This window comes from Castor canadensis, chromosome 16, assembly GCF_047511655.1.
Source record: "Castor canadensis chromosome 16, mCasCan1.hap1v2, whole genome shotgun sequence".
Classification (NCBI taxonomy): domain Eukaryota; kingdom Metazoa; phylum Chordata; class Mammalia; order Rodentia; family Castoridae; genus Castor; species Castor canadensis.
In genome coordinates this window covers 63,955,452-63,975,092 of record NC_133401.1, presented here as the reverse complement: position 1 = coordinate 63,975,092, position 19,641 = coordinate 63,955,452, and the positions used below count along the sequence as shown (strand labels likewise).

Below are 19,641 nucleotides of genomic sequence, written 5' to 3'. Positions count from 1 at the left end.
GCGAAGACGCTCAGCACCACTAGTCAGTAGGGCAACACAAATTAAAAACACAATGAGATGCCACCAGCACATCCATTACACCAGCTCCAATTCTGCCCCCGTCCCCCCTGCACAACTGACCTTACCAGGTGGTGCCAGGGAGGTGAGGCAACCTACCACTGATGGGAAGGCGAAACCCCTCTGGAGAGCAGTTTGGTAGTTTCTTAAAAGGTTAAACTTAGGCCAGGCATCAGTGGCTCATCCTAGCTACTCAGGAGGCAGAGATTGGGAGGACTGCAGTTCGGGCATATAGTTCACAAGACTCTACCTTGAAAAAACCCTTCACAAAAAAAGGGCTGGTGGAGTGGCTCAAGGTGTAGGTTCTGAATTCAAACCCCAGCACTGCAAAAAAAAAAAAAGTTAAACTTATATTCCCTATGTGATCAAGAAATGAAAGCATGTTCATGCACGCACTTGTACAGAAATGTGTACAGCAACTTTATTTGTAAGAGCCCCCAAAGTGAGTGGATTGATAAAATTGTGTTACATCTGTGCAGTGGAGTGGCACTTAGCAATAAAAAGGAATTCTCTATCAGTATGTGCAACCACGTAGATAAACTTCACAATTACATTGAATGGAAAAAAACAGATAAGAAGAGTCCATAAAGCATGACTTCATCTATCTAAAAGTCTAGAAAAGGTAAAGGGATCTGTGGTTGTCTGAGGTTGGAGGAGGATTACACAGAGGGACAAGGAATCTTTGGACATAATGGAAAGGCTTGTTATATCGATCATAGTAATGGGTGTGCAGGTGTAAACATGTCAAAACTTATCAACTGTACACTTTACATACAAACTTAGTATGCTTCAATTATACTTCAGTAAAGTTGGAAAATACAAGCAAATGTATGTTTTGGCACTGTTTCTTCATCTGTGACCCAGGGATATTGTGAGGTTTAAGGTGAAATAAGGCCTTAGCACCTGGCTGGTTCAGGGTAGGAGCACTGTGAGTGTCAGCTCGTGAGCTGGTGCTGCATGCTGAACCTGTGTGGGGACCTCACTTCTGCAGAGGACTGGAAGTGCCACTGTGAGGCTTCTTTACAGATAGTGACCTGGGGCTGGGAGAGGTCAAGGACCCTGTTCTCGGTCCTACAGGATGCTGATGCAGTAGGCCTACATTCCTGGTCCAGAGTGGGTCCTGGACCCCAGGCTGGGCAAGAGAGTCCAGTCTCCAGGGGCCACCTGGAAGTGGCCTGTCTTGTGGGAGTGAGGCCACCAGGAATTGTGACTTGAGATGTCCTCAGCATCTGGTATTGGGTCTTTACTGAGGGCAACTGACCACAGTGAGAAGATTGAGAGAGGCAACTGCTCATCTGGCTTTGATGTTTCCTCCTTGTGGCATGCTTGTGCTTTCTTCCATACAGCCCTGCACTGGCTGGGCCCTAGGTCCCCTGCAAGCTAGTGATTGGAAGTCAGCCTTCACATAGACTGTGAGAAGCCCCCACCGCAGGCCAGCTTTAGGGCAGACCAAGATTCGACATTACTCACAGCTTCCAGTACCCACGGGAGTTCGAACAGGAAGCCTAAATTTCCTCTTCTGTTGACAACAGCTTGTGTTCTCTCTTTCTATTTGACCTTGGGGCTCCCTGCTGGAGTGGGCTTCTGGCGGTGAAAGTCTGGGGTGTCAGTGGCCCTTGGGAACCTTCTAGCAGATGTCTTGGCAGAATTAACTCACCCAGTAAGCCTGGATAGCGAGGGACCTTTGAATTATCAGGCAAGGAAGACCTCACTCATCTGTGGTTTTGCTAACAAAGGTGAAATCTGGCTAGGCACATGGTGGGCCTTCGAACATGTTTGTTCAAGTGATCTAGATTGAAAAGGAACATTGTCCCCAAACAAATACAACTCCTCCCAGGCGCAGCAGAGTCACCTTCACCATCTCCCTTGGACCAGACACCCTGGAGGTGCTGCCCTCTCATTCCTTATCCCAGGGGAGACTAAGTACTTCTGTCTTTCTTCCTTGGTGTTTTCCAAGTGCAGCCCCTCTTCCCATACCCTCTGTCCTCCCTGACGTATCCAATTCTTTGCAACCAAAGACTGTGTAGTGGCCAGAGCACCTTCCCAACACACTCAGGGGACCATGTCACAAATGGACTTTCTATGCTTCTCATCCTTGGTACATCCCTGGTGTGGCCATCCAGGCCCACGGTGGCTTCCCACCTCTCAGATCTCATCCCTGCTTCCCAGAGTGCTCTTTGGGCTTGGGCTGAGAGTACTTGGCTCTATGGGGTTTCCTGAATGTGCTGTACCCTTCCCAGCCTCCTGGACTCTGTGCAGGACTCTGAATAGTTCCGCTTCTCACTCTTGGGGCCCTGGACCTCCGAGCACACCAACCATCCCCCTTCCGCTGAGCCCCTTCATTTCCCTCCCCATTGCCTCAGCCCTGGCCCTTCTGCACTTCCCTGATCGCAACCAGAGTGGTTCTTCCTTCTCCCTATGCAGGTGCAGCACAGGTGTCTCCAGCTTCTGAGGGCAGGGTCCCATGTGACTCTGGATCTGCAGGCCAGCCCTGTCCTGCCTAATCAAGGGGGGCCAGCACAGAGCAGGTACTCTGGGTGTGTGCTGGATGGCCATCTTTCTGGGCCTTTCATAACTTCAGGGGAGCAGACCCAGGCCTGAAACAGCTCTCTGTGGCAGGCTTGCCCCTGTCCCCTGCCCCCAGGTTCCCTGCCACAGCTTATTTTGGTCCTGTGACCTTGAATTTAGAGAACCGACCCAAAGGGCAGGGTCTTCTTCACTGGGAATTTTTTCTTTTCTTTTTTTCCTTTTTCTGTTTCTTTCTTTTTCTGTGATACTTGAGTTTGAACACATGCTTGCCTAGCAAGCTCTACCAATTGCCCCCAGCCCTTCCGGGGGGGATTTCTGTGGCATCTTTGTATTTATTTATTTTTATGGTACTAGGGCTTAAACTTAAGGTCTACACCTTGAGCCACTCCACCTGCCCTTTTTTCGTGAAGGGTTTTTTCGAGATCTGGTCTTGTGAGCTATTTGCCTGGGCTGGCTTCAAACCGTGATCCTCCTGATCTCTGCCTCCTGAGTAGCTAAGATTATAGTCTGGCGCCTGTAATCTGGCACCTGGCTTCTGTGGACATTTTAGACACCTCTGATGTCCTTCTCTGGCTTTAGCTGGAGATATGACCTATGACCAAGGCTAGAACACCCAGACACTCCAAGTTCCATTTTACCTGGGCTCTGAAGAAAGTATTCTTGGGGGGGGAGAGGGAGAGGGCAGGGAGAAAGGGGGAGTAATGACCCAAACATTGTATGCACATATGAATAAAAGAAAGAAAAAAAAAGAGAAAGTATTCTTGGATAGGTGCAGGGAAGGCACAGGAGGGCTCCTCTCTGTGTCCCAGACCCCATCTGTACAATGGGGAGGACCTGCCTCCTAGGGTTAGAGTGGTGATTAATGGTGTGAATATACATAAAAATCTTTAAAAGTGCTGGACACACATGTTAGAGCTTGTTTGTTTCTGAGACAGGGTCTTCTTATGTAGCCAGGGCTGGCCTTGAACTCAAGATCCTCCTGCCTCAGCCTCCAGAATGCTGGGATTACAGTCATGCTCTACAGCAGCAGCTGTTTGTTCCAATACTGATAATGATAATGACAAGTATGGTCCATGGAACATGCCAGCACAGCAGAAGTGTACAAGTTCCAGGCTTGGGGGGACAGGCTCAAGGTACATAGGGCCAAACCCTAGATCCTCTCTTATGAAGAGTAGGTTCCATGATGGTAGAGCCACGCATGATAGATGCTCAGTAAGAGTTTATTGAATGGATTTAGAGTTTTAAATTTTTTCAGAAGAGGATGAGATGAAGTCTGCTTTTAATTTTTCCCCCTGTGCTAGGGAAGGAAGTCTTTGCTAGGCAATTGGGAGAGTAAAAAGGCTTAAGGGTGAATGTTTTGTGACTTAAAAGAAGAAACTCTTTAGCCAGAGTGTAGTGGTACTCACCTATAGTCCCAGCTCTCAGAAGGCTGAGACAGGAAGACTGTGAGTTTCAGGCCAGCCTAGGCTACAAAGCAAGACCCTGTCTCAAAAAAAACAAAACACCAGACTAAGAAAAGAGAAACATTTTAAGTCTTTATTTGCATGGAGTGCTAACTAGTAATGACTTTTATTGACCATTTTATTGACCAGACATCCCCTGGAAACTCATGTTAGGTTTGCACAGAAGCCCAAATCAAGCTAAGTCCAGGCAAACTACATAACCACATAAGCTGAGCAGCTTCCAGAGAATAGGGTGGCTCTGCCTTTGTCTCTTCAGCCTCCTCCAGTCTTTGGAGAGGCACCCTTAGCGGTTTTCTCTTCCAGCCCCCTGCCTCACATGCAGCCGTTCATTGTCTATGTGGAAGGAAGGCCATTTCTGGAAACTGTCAAGAATAAGAACTCTTAGCCAGGGCTGGGCCTTCATGAGCAGAGAGTACTTCACAGCCATGCCGCACTTTCCCTGGACCTGAGTCTACTGAGGACCAGGTTGTGTTGATGCTGGGGAGATAGCAGCGGGCAAGGAAGCTTGACTTGAACAGGACTCAGAGTCTGGGAAGGAGATGAAGACGATTAGAACATGAGTTTTAGATGCGTATGAACACAACATTGTAAGTGCAACAAAGGAGTGGTCGGAGAGGACTGTGAGGGCTTGACGTTGCAGGAAATGGCCTGGTCTGGAGAGCTCAGGATGGTGGGGCTCAGCAGAGATCTGAAGGGTGCATAGGAGTTCTCTAAGTGAGAGGGGGTTGTAAGCTGAATCCCGAGTGAATAGTGTGTGAATAGGAGGGTGAAACAGCATTATTGCTCAGGTTTCCATCACTATCACAAAATACCTGAGGTAACTTACCAGGACGAAATGTTATTTTGGCTCATGATTTCAGAGGTTCCTGTCTATGGTTGGTTGGCTCCGTTGCTTTTGGGGCTGTAGTGAGGCAGAATATCATGGCAGGGAGTGAGTGATGGAGCAAAGCTGTATACATCTTACTGGCCAGGAAACAAAGAAAGAGAAAGAGGCTGAAATTTAATCTCCCCTTCAAGGGTATGTCCCAAGGACCTAACTTTCTTCCATTAAACCCCCACCTCTAAAGGTTCTGCCACCTCCCAATAGTGCCATGGGCTGAGAACCAAGCCTTCTACATGTGGACCTTTGAGGGACATTCAGGATCCAAACTATAACAAATATAGTCCTAACAGTAGTGTAAAGACTGGTGTGAGTAAGACAGTGAATGGTAGTGTGAGGAGCGTGTAAATAGTGTGAACACTGGTGTGAATAGTGTGTGAGAACAAAATTGTGAACTGTGTGCCGAAAAGACCATGAAGCCTATGAAAAAGTGGGAAGGTCAGAGGAATTGCGTACTAAGCAGGGTGGAACAATAGGAGAGGACAAGGACCCAGGTCTTGGAGCTGTGTGGGCCACCAGGACCCTCACATCTGTGCAGTTTGCCTTGTCTAGGTGTCCATGGGAAGGTCTTTGGTGGCAGAGGTCTTCCCAGCACATTTGAGGGCTGTCCATTACCACCCTCATGTGCTTGCAGTGCCCTCCTTCAAGACACAAGCCCTTACAGGGCAGGGTTGGCCTGTTTTTCTCCAGTTTATTTTGTAAAAGTCCAGGTACTTTGGGAGGCAGAGCCAGTGGTTCTCCCATGGCTGAGTGGCTGCTGTGGGGAAGGAGTGGCCAGGGGACTAAGGCTGCTGCAGACTAGCAGCCACTCAGAATACAGTCAGAGCTCCTGTCTGGGCTGCACTGTGCAGCCCTTCCTCCTGCTAGGGGCTCCAGGGTCTGGGAGCCAGGGCTTTGTGTTCTGGAGACTGGGTACCTGGTGCCAGTATCTTGCTCCTGAATTCAACTTCTTCTTTCAAAGATTTTACTCATTCTTTAAAATAGACTTTTAATGACATCAATAATACAGATATTGGAGACAAAAAATATGGTTAAAACTAGGGTTTTCCCACCCCAGTTCCCTCCTCTGGGGTTATCAGGTGTTTTTTGTCTTTTTCTTTTTAAAACATAAATCTGATATATTTATATATATTTGGCAACTTCCTTTTTGGGACTTAATGGCACATGTTGTCAGGATATGTAAACCTACTTCTATATTTCTACTTTTTGAGGGGGGCTGGGACTTGAACTCAAGTTTGCTAGGCAAGTGCTCTTCCACTGAGCTATATCCACATCCCCCTCATCCCCTCTTTTTTTGAGGCTGGCCTGGAATGCTGGATCCTTCTGCTTCAGAATGCTAGGATGACAGGTGTGCACCACCATGCATGGCCCTGAAGAGCTTTTTAAAGTTACAGATTGCTGGGCCAGACCTTTGGAGTTTTTGATTGAGGTTTCTGGGGTGAGGTCTGAGAATTTGCATTTCTAGCAAGTTCCCAGGTTAGGCTGCTGGTCCAGGGACCTGATTGAAAATTATTGCCTCAGGGTATTGTCTGCTCAGCCTCCACTTACCCCAATGTGTTATTCCACCCTTGGGACACAAGGTTTAAAACAAATTTATCCTGGACCCTCTCTCTACTGGGAGGTGGGTGCTCTAGCTGACATCCATCTTGGAGGCCCCGGGGACAGGTCCAGAGGTCTGGCTGGCAAGGCCATCATGTTAAATGTTTTGGCTGGGCATGAAAAGCCGGGACCCTTTGATACAGCTGGTAGGGCCAAGCTTTTCTGGGTAACCAGCTGCCTACCACATGCTGCATGTCAGCCTGTTTCTCCATTTGGAGCCTGATAAAATCCTCTGAGACTGGTGGGGAGCTGTTTACACAGTGCAACTGAAAAGCACTCTGGGGTTTTCTTAAACAACAGAAGACCACATCCCCAGAAAGTCCAAAGGTCTTGAGGCTTCAGGACCTTAACACTCTCTGTGTTCCTAGAATGACAGCAGAAAGTTACCCTGGGTGGGGAGAGAGTGTCATGGGGATGGAGGTAAGGAGAAGCCAGAGCCTGGAGCCTTGGAACTAAGGACCAGCCAGAAGGACTTCCCTGCTCTTTCCAGACCTTCCTGAAAGGTAACTTCTTGCACCTGAGAATGGTCGAGTTGCCGGCTGAAAGTCAGACCCAGGGGGCTTTTGTCCAGTGCCTCAGCCCAGAGCAGAACCATGAGCCCTGGCAGGTTTCCAGCCTCCTTGCTCTTGACCCTCAGCATACTGTCTAAGAGCATCAACAACCCAGATCATCAGAAAGAGGCTTCCTCAGGACTGCTGCCTCCTTTTTGCTGCAGGTACCCAAAGGGAAGCTGGGAGAAGGCTGGATCACCTGTGTGTGGTTCTGATGTGCAGACCTCGCACCTAGTAGGCACCTAACATGCCTTGCTAAATGAGTGGAAGAGGGAAGATTTTAGATGTTTTCAACATGGACTCAGGCTTACTGCCTGGAAGTGGGGGCTAAGCCGAGGGCCAGCCATTTGGCTCCCACCACTGGGATGAATCTCTGCACAACCTCAGCCATGAAAGGGACCCCGGGAAGGCTCCTGTCTCCTTTCCAGGGTGACCCTGGGAGGGGCAAAACATGAGGTGAGGTGCAGAGGGGGCTTTGATTTCTCCCTTCCCAGGGAGGGGGAGGTGCCCTGCATCCATAATCATTATGTTAGCCAGCAGGTCTGGGGTTGGTCCTTAAGGCCAAGGCCAAGGCAGGTTCTGTCCAGGGTCCCACCACCACCTCACCCACCGCTCTTCAACTCTGCAGTAATACTGGAACTAGGCTGGGGGTGGGGATGGCAGAGAACTTCCCTTCTGACTCAAAACTTCACTTCTCATTTCTTTCAAGACTCTCCCCTAACTCAAAAGGTGAAAGCGAGGCTGGGGGAATTCTGCGTGGTGGAAAAGCTCTAGGTGTCACTTTTGCTCTGGCCTGGCTGGTCTTGGCATTCACAACTCAAATCTTAGAGGACAGGTGCCCAGGGCTAGGTGCCAGAGGTGCTGGAGGTCTGAGGGTTGGGTCTTGAGGGTTGAGCCTGGGTGGGCGGGGGTGGAGCAGGGTACCTGGAGGCTGGAAGAGAGGACATCACCACTAGCACCACCCGGCATGGCTTGGTAAGAACCAGCCCCTTCCTGCAGAGGTATGGCTTTGGAGTCCAGCCCCTTCCTCAGCAGCCCCAGACCTAGAGCTTGGCAATGGCCAAGCGACACTGGGCACTGTTAATCTGTCCCCAGGAAGGCAGCCAAGGGCCGCAGGGTCCAGGTGTGTAGTATGGCTTCTAAAGCCTTAGAGACTGGTGCCCCTTGGGATGCAGCTGAGGACACCCCAACACCTGGAGGTTCCACTGGAGAATGCAGGTGGCAGCCATGGGGGTTGTGGATGTGGGATGTGGGCCTTTTGTACCAGCACTGAAAAACTGTATGGACCCTGACCTACTGACTCCTTTGAGGCTAAGAAGATAACCACAGATGTGGACAAAGGTGTGTGCACAGCTGGAAGGTTCATACCTGGGAAATCCATGCAGCATCAAGAGAAGTTGAGATTGGCCACTTTTCCCAACTCACCAACTCCCTCAGTCACCAGGGCCAGACACCATGGGAGAAAAATCCCATGACCTCATTGACAATGATCACATGGAAGAATACTTACCACCTCAAATTTTAAAGCTCTTGATACTAGCTAGTCAACAACTATATAAACTTGTGTAGAAAAAAGACTTTAGGGAAATGAGATACCAAATTACTAGTAGCGGTTTTTCTTGGATACTGGGATAAAAGAGGACTGTTATTATCTTAGATTTTTCTTCTTCTTCTTCTTTTTTTTTTTTTGTCAGTACTGGGGTTTGAACTCAGGGTCTCATGCTTGCTAGGCAGGCGCTCTACCACTTGAGTGACTCCACCAAGCCCTACCTTAAAGACATTTCTGAAACTTTTAATATATATACCATAATCACATATTTTATTTGCTTTTGATTTATTTTTTAATTTTTATTAGCATATATTAATTGTACAAGGGAATTTCATTATATTTTATACACGCATTTAATGTAGTTTGACCAGATTCACCCCCTCTATTACTCGTTCTTGAGTAATAGATTTTGAAACAATTTTTAGCAAATTTCATTATCCTATTTTCATACGTGAGTATGAAGTATCTCAATCATATTCTCTCCCCTTTACTCTGTTTTTTAGCCCTCCTCCCTTAATCATGTATTTAATTTTTTTTGTCAGTACTTGGGTTTGAACTCAGGGCCTCATGCTTGCTAGGCAGGTGCTCTATCACTTGAGTCATGGCCCTAGCCCTTAATTATGTATTTTTAAATAAATTTTATTTAAATAATACTTCAGGGGCTAGGCTATAGCTTAGTGGTACAGCATATGTTTAGCATTGTAAAACCCTGGGTTCAATCCCCCCTGCCCCGCCGCACATAAAGTTATAAGAACATAAAGACAAATTTGCCAGGCTTTGCAGTAACTTCACAAGAGACTCACAACATTTAAGTATATTTTCTATTTTGCCAGAGGAGTGTACAACTGTTATCTCCACTTCATAGAAGAGAGGGCTGGCGCCTTGGCAGGGCAGGACCGGACTGGCATCCCTCTGTAGACCAGAGCTCCTTCGGTTTGACCAGCACGCACAGAGTCATGGGTGGAAAATGGGGAGGGCATGCAGAATAGAGCCTCTTGCACAGACTCCCTTGGTCTCTGGATGTTCCTTCAAGGTGTTGCCAGGGCTTACTCAGTCTTAGCTTCCCTGGTATCGTCAGTAGGTAAACCACCCTAACCCCAACTGCAGCCTTCAGAGGTGGAGTTCGTGGAGACATGTCAGAAAACAGGAACAGGCCCCCAACTAAGCCACAGTACCGTGGCCCAGAGGTCTGTCAGCCTCACCCTTGTCTTCTCTCTGACGCTGCTCAGGAGCCTGGATTGGAGGAGCCCAGATTGTCAACAGCTTTCTTTCCAAAAGGTGGCGATCACCAGGCTGTGGTAAAAAGTCCCTTTACCCTAAAGGGTCATAACCCTCATCCATTGCCATGGTTGCCACTTGTACTGAATTATTAAGGTGGTTGGTGATGGTAGTGAGGAGAGGTCAGCTGGCTTGGGCTGCAACCCACTGAAATGGGCCCCTCAGTCTTTCACCATAAGGTTGAGAGCACACTAAAAAATTTCCCTTTCTCTGTTAAGCTCTGGTGACACTTTGAAGTTCTAATTTGGCAGTTCGTTACTGCAAGTCATTCTCTGCTTCTGATTTAACATTCATCTTTATTTTTTTCTGAAAATAAAGTAAAACCTGAGGGGGGCTGTGTGCATGGGAGTTTTGCTGGGGCTCCCAGGGGGACTGCAACTAAGTCAAAATTTGCTTTTACTAAGACATGCACCACCACACACACACACACACACACACACACTGTCACCTCCCAGCAAACTCTATTGGTACTGTTCTAAATTCACTTTGGATGAATGTGCTAATTCAGCATAGAGATTTTTGTAATTGAAAATAAATGAGAAGCAGGCACAGTGATGGGCAACTGCAGTCAAAGTTGCTTAGGAGGCTAAGGCACCAGGATGACTCAGCCCAGCCTAGGTAACCTAGCAAGACCAAATCTCAAGAGGAGAGAGAGAGAGAGAGAGAGAGAAAGAGAAGAGAGAAGAGAGATCAAGATGCTTAGAAGGTCTAGCACCGTTAATTTTAATTTCTGCAGGAGTCAGTGGTGACACTGGAAAAGAAGCAACGTGCAAATGGCTGACAACTGATAATTGTCCAGGACTGATGGTAAGTGAATCCTCAGGTCGAGGGGCACAGGGACTTTGAGCAGAGGAAGATAAATCACTTTTACCTGCCCATGTTGCAATAAAACGTAGTGACAGCAAAGATAATTTAAAAATCCTAAAAGAAACCACAGACAAAAGAAAAGTGACCTATAAAGAGATCTCTTCAGAGCAAAAGAGAAAAGAATAATTAATCTCCAAGTGCAGAAGGAGTCATTGGTGTCCTGAATGCCAGAGTGAGGTCCACGTTCAAGAATGAGTGCAAAACAGGGATGTTTCAGACAAAAAAGGACTGAGAGGGATTTTCACACATGTACCCTTATTGCAGAAAATTGTTAGTGTTCAGAAAGAAGGAAATTAACTCAGGAGGCTAAAGCAGAAGGATTTTGAGTTCAAGGACAGCCTGGACTATACAAGCTGATGCTGTCAAGAAAGAAAAGAAAGGAAGGAATGAATGAAGGAAGGAAGGAAGGAAGGAAGGAAGAAAGGAAAGAAAGAAGGAAGGAAGGTTAATTTCTGAAAGGAGTAAAATAAAAGAAGCAATAATGAGGAGAAAAGCAGATAATGGGCAGATTTTAACAAGCCTTGTATAAAAACAACAACGATAAATGACAGCCACTCATTGTGGAGGACAGTGACGACAGGTGATGGAATAGAGTCATTGGAGTGAAGAATTCTCAGGTTCTCTTGTTCTTTCATAAGAAGGCAGCACAGAACGTGAGCTCACCATGAAGCTAGCGAAGCATATGTTGCAGGACTAATTTTTGTCCTCTTTTCTTTCCTGGTTTTTATTTTAGTTTTTTGTTTGTTGAGACATGATCTTGCTATATAGCCCAGGCTGGCCTGGAACTCACTATGTAGGCCAGGCTGAAATCCTGCTGCCTCAGCCTCCTGAGTGCTGGGATTACAAGTGTGAACCACTAGGCCCAGCTCAAACTCTTTTTCTTAAAGAGAGCGCCCAAACTGAATAAGCTTCAGAAATTGGGATCTGCCTCTAGGACAGACTTAATAGTTTGTATGTGAACTTTATTTAGAACACTAAATAAAATTCAAGACAACTGTTAAAGGCATAAAAACAAAATGTGTAACTTCTAGCCTAGTGGAAAAAATAAGAAAATTTGATCAAGGACAGGAGAAGTGGGACAAAGAAGTGAGGAAAACAGATTATAAATAGGAACCGCAATCTAGAATGGCAGATGTGGACAGAATTACTGCTTAGCCCAGGCTCCCTTCTCACATGATGATAGAGTTTTTAGCCAAGTAGATTGAAAATCTCCATCTCTCAGCATCCATTACCTGAATGTGACCAATGGAATGTGAGCAGAACTAGTGTTGCAGTTTCTGGGTTGGCAGGAATGAAAAAGGAAATTCCCTTCTCTTTCTCCTCTTCCTCTTCTTGTTGCCTGGAACGCAGATGTGATGGCAGGAGCTGGGACGTAAATAGGAAAGCCTGTGCAAAAATGTAAGACCCTTTTCAAAAAATAACTAAAGTAAAAAAGGACTGATGCATTACTCAAGTGGAACACTTGCCCTAGCAAGTGAAAGGCCCTGAGTTCAAATATCAGTACCAAAAAAAAAAAAAAAAAAATACAAGCCTCTGGCAACAAAGAAAGAAAGGAACATTCCACTAAGAATTAAAAGTATTTGTATAAAGAGATACTGTACAGATTCTTTAAAACTGAGAATCACCATAAGCAACTCTTTTTCAAGTAAATGTGAAATTTTGAAACAGTGGCTAGGTTTCTAAAAACATGTAAATGTCTGAGGCCTCTTTGAGAAGTTACAAACTGAAGAGTTCTATGTCCCCTGTATCAATTTTCGCTAACAAATCACCCAAAATGCAGTGTCTGAAAACAGCACCTGTTTGTGCTTGTGATTCTGTGGTTGGCAGCGCAGGCAGGCACACCTGGACAGCTCTGCTGGTCTCACCTGAGTCCTCGGGCAGCGACAGCCATCTGATGGCACGGTCTCCCTCACATGTCTGGCCGTGGAGCTGGCTGTCAGCTGAGTCACATCTGTGTCAGGTCACCTCAGCCTTCTCCTGTGGCACAAGGTTTCCCAGTAAGCAGCAAAACAGGGCAAGCCCAGTGCACAAGTGCTTTTCAAACCTCTGCTTTGTCACCTTTGTAATGTCTCATTGGCCAAATCACAACAGATCTTGACCAAAACAACTCATTGGATCAATGTGGGAGGGGTGACAAATAAGTAAGGATACAGAGATTGGGGTTCATGGAGGAGGGGCGCTGTTACTAGAACAGCCAAGTGTGCTGTGACCATAAAAACCAACCCTCACTAGTAAAATGTCTTATTTCACATTGCATGCCTGAACAGAAATAGGATATTAGTGGAAAAATGGGTGAAATACAAGTAAAGACTGGAATTTAGTTGTCAGTAATGTACCAGTGTTAGTTTCTGATTTTAACAAATGTACTGTGGTTTATGTATTTGTAAATTAATATGAGGCAAAGCTAGATGAGAGGTACAGGGAACACTGTTTATTATATTTGAAACTTTTCTGTAAATCTAAAATTATTCTAAAACAGAAAGTTTATTTAAAACATGCAACAAGGCTGGGTGTAGTGGCACACACCTGTAATCTCAGTTCTCAGTAGGCTGAGCAGGAAAATTTTGAGATGAAAACATAGGAAGATCCTTTCTCAAAAAAAAATAATATTGAAAATCAGCAGGTCCAGAAAGTTGTATGGGTGATTTTGCCATATTATTCAATGGACATTTATTTCCCTAGCTCTCTCTCCCTAAGCCATTTTATTTATTCACTTATTTTTTGAGATAGGGTCTTGCTAAGTTACCTGGGCTGTCCTTGATCTTTGATCCTCCTCCCTCCACCTTCATGTCCAATTTATCTCTGGTTTGTATAAACTGTTCCAGAAAAGTGAAAAAGGAAGGAACACTTCCTAATTAACCTTATGAGGTCACTGTTATGTTCATAGGCAAATGCATAGGATACAATGTGAGAAATTATAGCAAACTTAGCAATGAAAAAAAGGTAAGAGTCTTAAATATTGGCAATCTATCTATCTATCTATTTAATATCAGCGATAAAAAGGACAGTTAAAAGTTATTCCTTTCCTTTTTCATTTTCTTTTTTTTAATGGCTGAAGATAAAACCCAAGGCCTCACACATGCTAAGCAAGTGTTCTATCAGTGAGCTACAACCTGGGCCTATGAAGCTTAAATTTAGAAAATCCAATGTAATTGATCAAACTAATGGTAAGGAAGAAAACCCATGTAATCATCTCAACATCTCACTAGATACAACTCCAAAAAGCATTTGATACATTTTTTTTCTTGCCTTTTTTTTTGGTGTGTGGGGATTTGAACTCTGGGCTTTGTGCTTGCTAAGCAGGCACTCTACCAATTCAGCCACACTTCCAGCCACCCCCCACACTTTTTTTCTTTTTTTGGTGGGACTGGGATTTGAATTCAGGGCTTCACACTTGCAAATTACCACTTGAGCCATACCTCCAGTCCATTTTCCTCTGTTATTTTGAGATGGAGTGGTCTCACAAACTATGTGCTGAGCCTATGTGCTTGAACCTCAGCCCTCCAGATCTCAGCCTCCCAACTGGTTAGGATTACTGGCATGAGCCACTAGCTCCTGGCTAGAAAATCATGAAATTTTACTATCACTCATTATAAAAACTCTTGACCAACTCAGAATTGAAGGAACCTTCCTGAACCTGACAAAGGATATCTATCAAATACCTTTAGCAAACCTTATCCTTACCAGTGAAATATTTGAGGCATTTCTATTAAAATTAGACAGGAGAGAACTCTGCTTCCTATTGCCAGTAACATTCTACCTTGTACTAGATGTCTTGGACACTGTGGTAAGATGAGACAAATAAATGAGAGGAATAAAAGCTACAATGGAGGAGAAATTGTCCTTTTATGGGCAGGGTCACACGACTCTGCATGGAATTCAGGGATGTCTGCAGGTACACTCACCTAAGAAGAACTCAGTGAGCCGGCTGGATGAAAGGTCGATAAACACATGGGAGAGAAGGAACGACTTAAGAATTATATCCAAGGAGGATGTGGCTTGGTGGAAGAGCACTTGCCTAGCATGTGGGAAGCACCCTGGGTTAAATCCCCAGCATTGCAAAGTCAACACAGAACAAAACAAAACAGAAAAAAAGCCAAAAATGATGATATCCAGGAGGGAAGATGGGACCCAAGGCTTTAGGCAGGTGTGTGTTTTATCCCCATTCCCCCTCAAAAAAAAGTTAAATGAAAAGAAGAAAGTGGGGGAGTTGGCGCACCTGTAATCCAGTAATCCCAGGACTTCTGAGGCTCAGGAAGGAAGATCAAGTGTTCAAGTCCGGGCTGGTGGAGTGGCTCAAGTGGTGGAGTGCCTGCCTAGCAAGTGTGAGGCTCTGAGTTCAAACTCCTGTAGCACCAAAAGCAAGCACAGAAACAAAATAAGAAAGGAGAGAGTTTAAGGTCAGCTGAGGCTCCACACTGAGCCTCTTCCTCCAGGAACCCATCCCCCACCCCCAAGAAGAAGAACAGCATCAGCAAGAAGAGATGGAAGCAAATAAAATAAAATTTCATCTGTTGCATCTGGATGGGTGATGCAAGTGTGTCTGCTACATTGTTTTCTTTCAAAGACTGTCTCTACCCTTCCACCTTGTGAGGAAACAGTAACAAGGAAACAGAGGGAGAAAGCAAGAACAAGCCCTCTGGGACACTGAAGCTCCTGGAGGCTTGATCAAGCACTTGCCAACCTGCACAACTGTGAGAAATAAATTTCTGTCAATTACAGATAATTCTGTCTAAGGCATTTTGTAACAGTGGCACAAATGGGCTGACTCACTCTTTCTCTGCTATAATTCTTGGCAGATGGTTTTATCCTTCATCACTTTGAAGATACCCACCCACTGGCTTCTGGGTTCCAAGGCTTCTGATAAGAAATCTGATGAGGGAAATTATGGTGAAGGGGGCTGTCTACCCACCCCTCCGCCACCCCCCCACAATTGATGTTAAAAATGCTCCATGGTGCTTTAGGGAACAGTTCTTTTTGTGACAGTGGTACATGTTTGAGAACCGCTACCAAAGGATTAGTTTGACATCAATCACTCCAGGTTTAAAGATAAAGGAATTGAATACCTAGAGTGCAGATAGGATGAGGTCTTTAAAAGCCAAAAGTTATGACAGATTTTCAGAATCCAACTGAAGGGGCCATTGAAGCATCCAGGGACTTCAGCTTCTCTGGAGTAAATACCAGTCTCCATGACCCACCAAGGAAGAAACTGTTGGAGTAGGTTATCCTTTGAAGTTTTTTTTTTAAGTTGTGAGTTGTAAGTGTCTTTGGACCAATGAGGCAAGACCTGTGGCTTGTGCCCAGCTGTGATTGGTCCAGTTGTTCTCTGACATCACCGAGGGGCCATTGTTAGTAAGGCCAACTGCCAGCCAGCAGGTATATAAGGAATTTGCCTGGGCTGGATTTTTGTCCATACAGCGCAGGAAGCTCTTGGTTGGTGACCTGCTGGACTACTACAAAGCTTGTTTGGAGGATTTTGGGATTTTGGTTTTTGGTCTTTGTTTTTTGTTTTCTATTTTTGCTTATATTTTTCCATTTTTCTTTCATTTTAATTTTATTTTTTCTTTTATTGGTTTTGAATTTATTTACTTTTCTTAGTTTTATTTACCTAGTGTTGGTTTTGTTTTATATTTTTGCTTATTTTTCATTTTTATTTTAATTTTCTTTTTCATTTTTTGTTTTCTAATCTGTGTATTTCCTTTTACTGTTCTTTTTTATTGATAGCTTTGGGTTTTGGGTTTGTTATCATTTTAGGTTATTATTTTATATTTCTTTTTTGTTTTCTACTTAGTTTATCTTTTTACTTTTTCATTTAGGTAGACAGTTTTCTGTTTTGTTTCTTGGTTTTATTTTCAGTTATTACTTCACATTTCTTTTTTCATTTTCTATTTTATTTCATTTTACTTTTATTTAGTAGCATTGATTTTGTTTTTACTTTTGGATTTTTTTCTTTGTACTTTTTTATTTTCTTGTTTGGTAATTTATTTCTTTTTACTATTTTTCATTAGCATTGGTTGCTATTTTCAGGTTTCTTTTCCTTTTTGTTTATTCAGTAATTTATTTATTTTTTATTTCATAGCACTGTGTTTTAGTTTTTCATTTATTTTTTATTTTTATTCTTGTTCTTATTTTCTATTTTCTTTTTTACTCTGCTTCTTTTTACTTAACATTTTTTATTCAAGTAGCACTTTTTGTTTTAGTCTTGGTTATTTAAATTTTTTCTTTATTTTAAAAAAATGTTCTTTAGTGTAGTAGCAATGCAAGGATCATTGAGGGGCTGGCAGCCCGGTGCCCTCTCAGTGCCAGCTCCTCTGATGAGGAGATCCTCACAGCCCAGTATAGGATCCTGAGGACCATAGGCCATGGCAGCTACGGCCAGGTGAAACTGGCCTACCACCGCCGGGTGGCGGTAAAAGTGCTGCAGAAAGGAGCAGTAAACTCCCGCTACCCATCCGAAGTGTCTATACTGAAAACTGTGCCAAGCCAATATAATCAAGCTGTTTCAAGTGATCGAAACAGTGGACAATGTATATATCATCATGGAACATGCCAGTAGGAGGCAGCTCCTGCAGCATATCCGACAGGCCGGTCGCCTGCCCGAGGATGAGGCCCACGGCTTGTTCAAGCAGATCGTGTGTGCAGTCAAATACTGCCATGACAATGGCATCATACACAGAGACCTGAAAGCCAACAACATCCTGCTGGATGCCCAACGCGACATTAGGGTCAGTGACTTTGGCCTTGGCACCAGGTTCTTGACTGGGCAGGAACTGACAGAGAGGTGTGGTGCTTCAGGATATCAGGCACCTGAATTTCTGGGCCAAAAATATGATGGCCCCAAGAAGGACGTCTGGAGCCTAGGTGTCCTCTTATACTGCATGGTCACGGGTACCTTACCATTTAAAGGGGGTATCCTTGTGCAGTTGCGGCAGCAAGTCCTGAACAAAAGGTACGACCTGCCACCTTACCTTTCCACAGAGGGGCGAAACATCATCACTCAGTTACTTTCAGTCCTAGCCAGAGGCCCTCACTAGAGCACATAATGGGGCACCCATGGCTCCAAGGTGATGAAGGATCACCGAGTCCTGCTGCTGCTGAGACTCTGCCAAAACACCCAGACCCTGCAATCCTGGCAGCCATGTCTAACCTGGGATATAGGCCACATGAGATCCGGGAATCTCTACTAAACAGCACATTCAATGAGGTGATCGCCACATACCTCACGATGCTGAGACAGCAGACTTAACAACCAAGTTAAGTCCTCTGTGCATCCAGGGGTTACGCCTTGCCCATCCCCCACAGACCCTTCCACCTTCGCTCCACCGCTAAGGAGGAGAGCCAGTGCACCTGGCCTTCTTCAGACCTTCACCTTGTCCACTGATAGCATGAAGGCAGTGCGCAGGGGCAGAAGAAGAGCCAGCCTGCCTAAGAGGAGGATCCCCACCACAGGCATTGTCCCCCAGCCTGATCCCGTGGCTGTTCCACCACCTGGGGAGGTGGAGAGTGGCATGTTCTCTGAAGGCATGTCCACTGAACACGCCTTTACCAGTGGGCAACCCCATGATGTAGCCACAGCCTCTCCCAGCAACAATATCCGAGGCGGGAAGAGGGTGAGGAGGAGGTCTGTGAACTGTATTTTAAGGCTATGTTGCTGCGTGCGGGCCCAAAATTCACAGCCTCAGTTCCACAATGCAATAACTCCAAAGGAAGCTGTGGAGGACTGAGAAGAACACAGTAACAACAGAGAGCCAGAGGACCCTGTGCTCTGTGGATCCTTTCACTGTGGTTTGGGGGTTTGACCAGGTAGACCCAACCAGCTGCAGGAAGGATCCAGCAACTTTCAAGCTGCTGTGTGCCCAGCAAGCCCAGCAAAGGCCTCTGTCCTACACAGGAGTGAGGAGTGAAACCATCTTTCCATGGAATGGCCAATTGCCATGGGCCTCTCCCCACGGGACTCCAGCCAAGTATCATCTGCCACTGAAATGGTCCTCCAACGCATCCTTTGCAGACTGGGGTGGTGAGCTGCCAGATCACCTGAAGCTGCCTGGAGAGGAGAAATCCCTTCCAAATCCATGGGGGAAACCTCAGAGACTGTTTTTTTCTGGGACTCTTATATTTTATGATTATGTTGGTATTAAGGATAACTATAAGCTAATTTGAGTTTGTTATTACATAGTAATTATTTGTTAAGGGAAACCAAAATGGCTCTCTGGCTCAGGCCTAGGTTGTAGGGACATGGCCAAATGCACCAAAAAGGTCAGGATTGTTGGTAAATACTGGACCTGCTATGGTGCTTCCCTCCGGAAAATGGTGGAGAAAATTGAAATCAGCCAGCATGCCAAGTGCACCTGCTCCTTCTGTGGCAAAACCAACATGAAGAGATGGGCTGTGGAAATCTGGCACTGTGGTTCCTGAATGAAAAACAGTAGCTGGTGGTGCTAGAACCCACAACACCATTTCCACTGTCACAGTCAATTCTGCTTAGAAGACTGAAGGAATTGACCAGCAGAAGTTCTACCATTTGAGACATCCCTAGCCTATAAGACAATGGGTTAATTTATACATATATATAAATATATAGAGAAACCAAAATGGAAACATTGTCATTGGCCTCAAGACTCTCCGAGGCCCTCAGCATCAGCCTGACTCAGTGCCCTCTGTGAGATCACATTGTTCCAGGATCTTCAGCAGTGAGCAAAACTCAGAGCTCTCATTCAGGTAGCTTGCATTCCAGTTGGTGACAATAACAGGTCATTTAGCAAGAAAGGTGCTTATAAGTGCAAAGGAGAAAATGCACACAAGGGAGTGCTGGCATGTCAGAAGAGACACAGATGGCTCCAGTAGGAAAGTCTCAGCAAACATGAGGAA

General features: G+C 45.4%; 1 protein-coding gene and 1 pseudogene across 1 annotated transcript in view; both read left to right on the top strand.

The window, feature by feature from the left end:
* LOC109689393 (sperm motility kinase Z-like) overlaps positions 1-18,469 on the top strand; it is a 45,860-nt gene extending 27,391 nt beyond the window's left edge. Inside the window, exons 2-3 of the mRNA XM_074057395.1 lie at positions 17,257-17,777; positions 17,810-18,469. Coding sequence (XP_073913496.1) covers positions 17,257-17,777; positions 17,810-18,019 — 731 coding nt within the window. The 3' untranslated portion in view covers positions 18,020-18,469. The remainder of the gene's footprint in view (positions 1-17,256; positions 17,778-17,809) is intronic.
* Positions 18,470-19,008: 539 nt separating this feature from the next.
* LOC109689386 (large ribosomal subunit protein eL43-like) lies at positions 19,009-19,298 on the top strand (annotated as a pseudogene).
* The last annotated feature ends 343 nt before the right edge of the window (positions 19,299-19,641 follow it).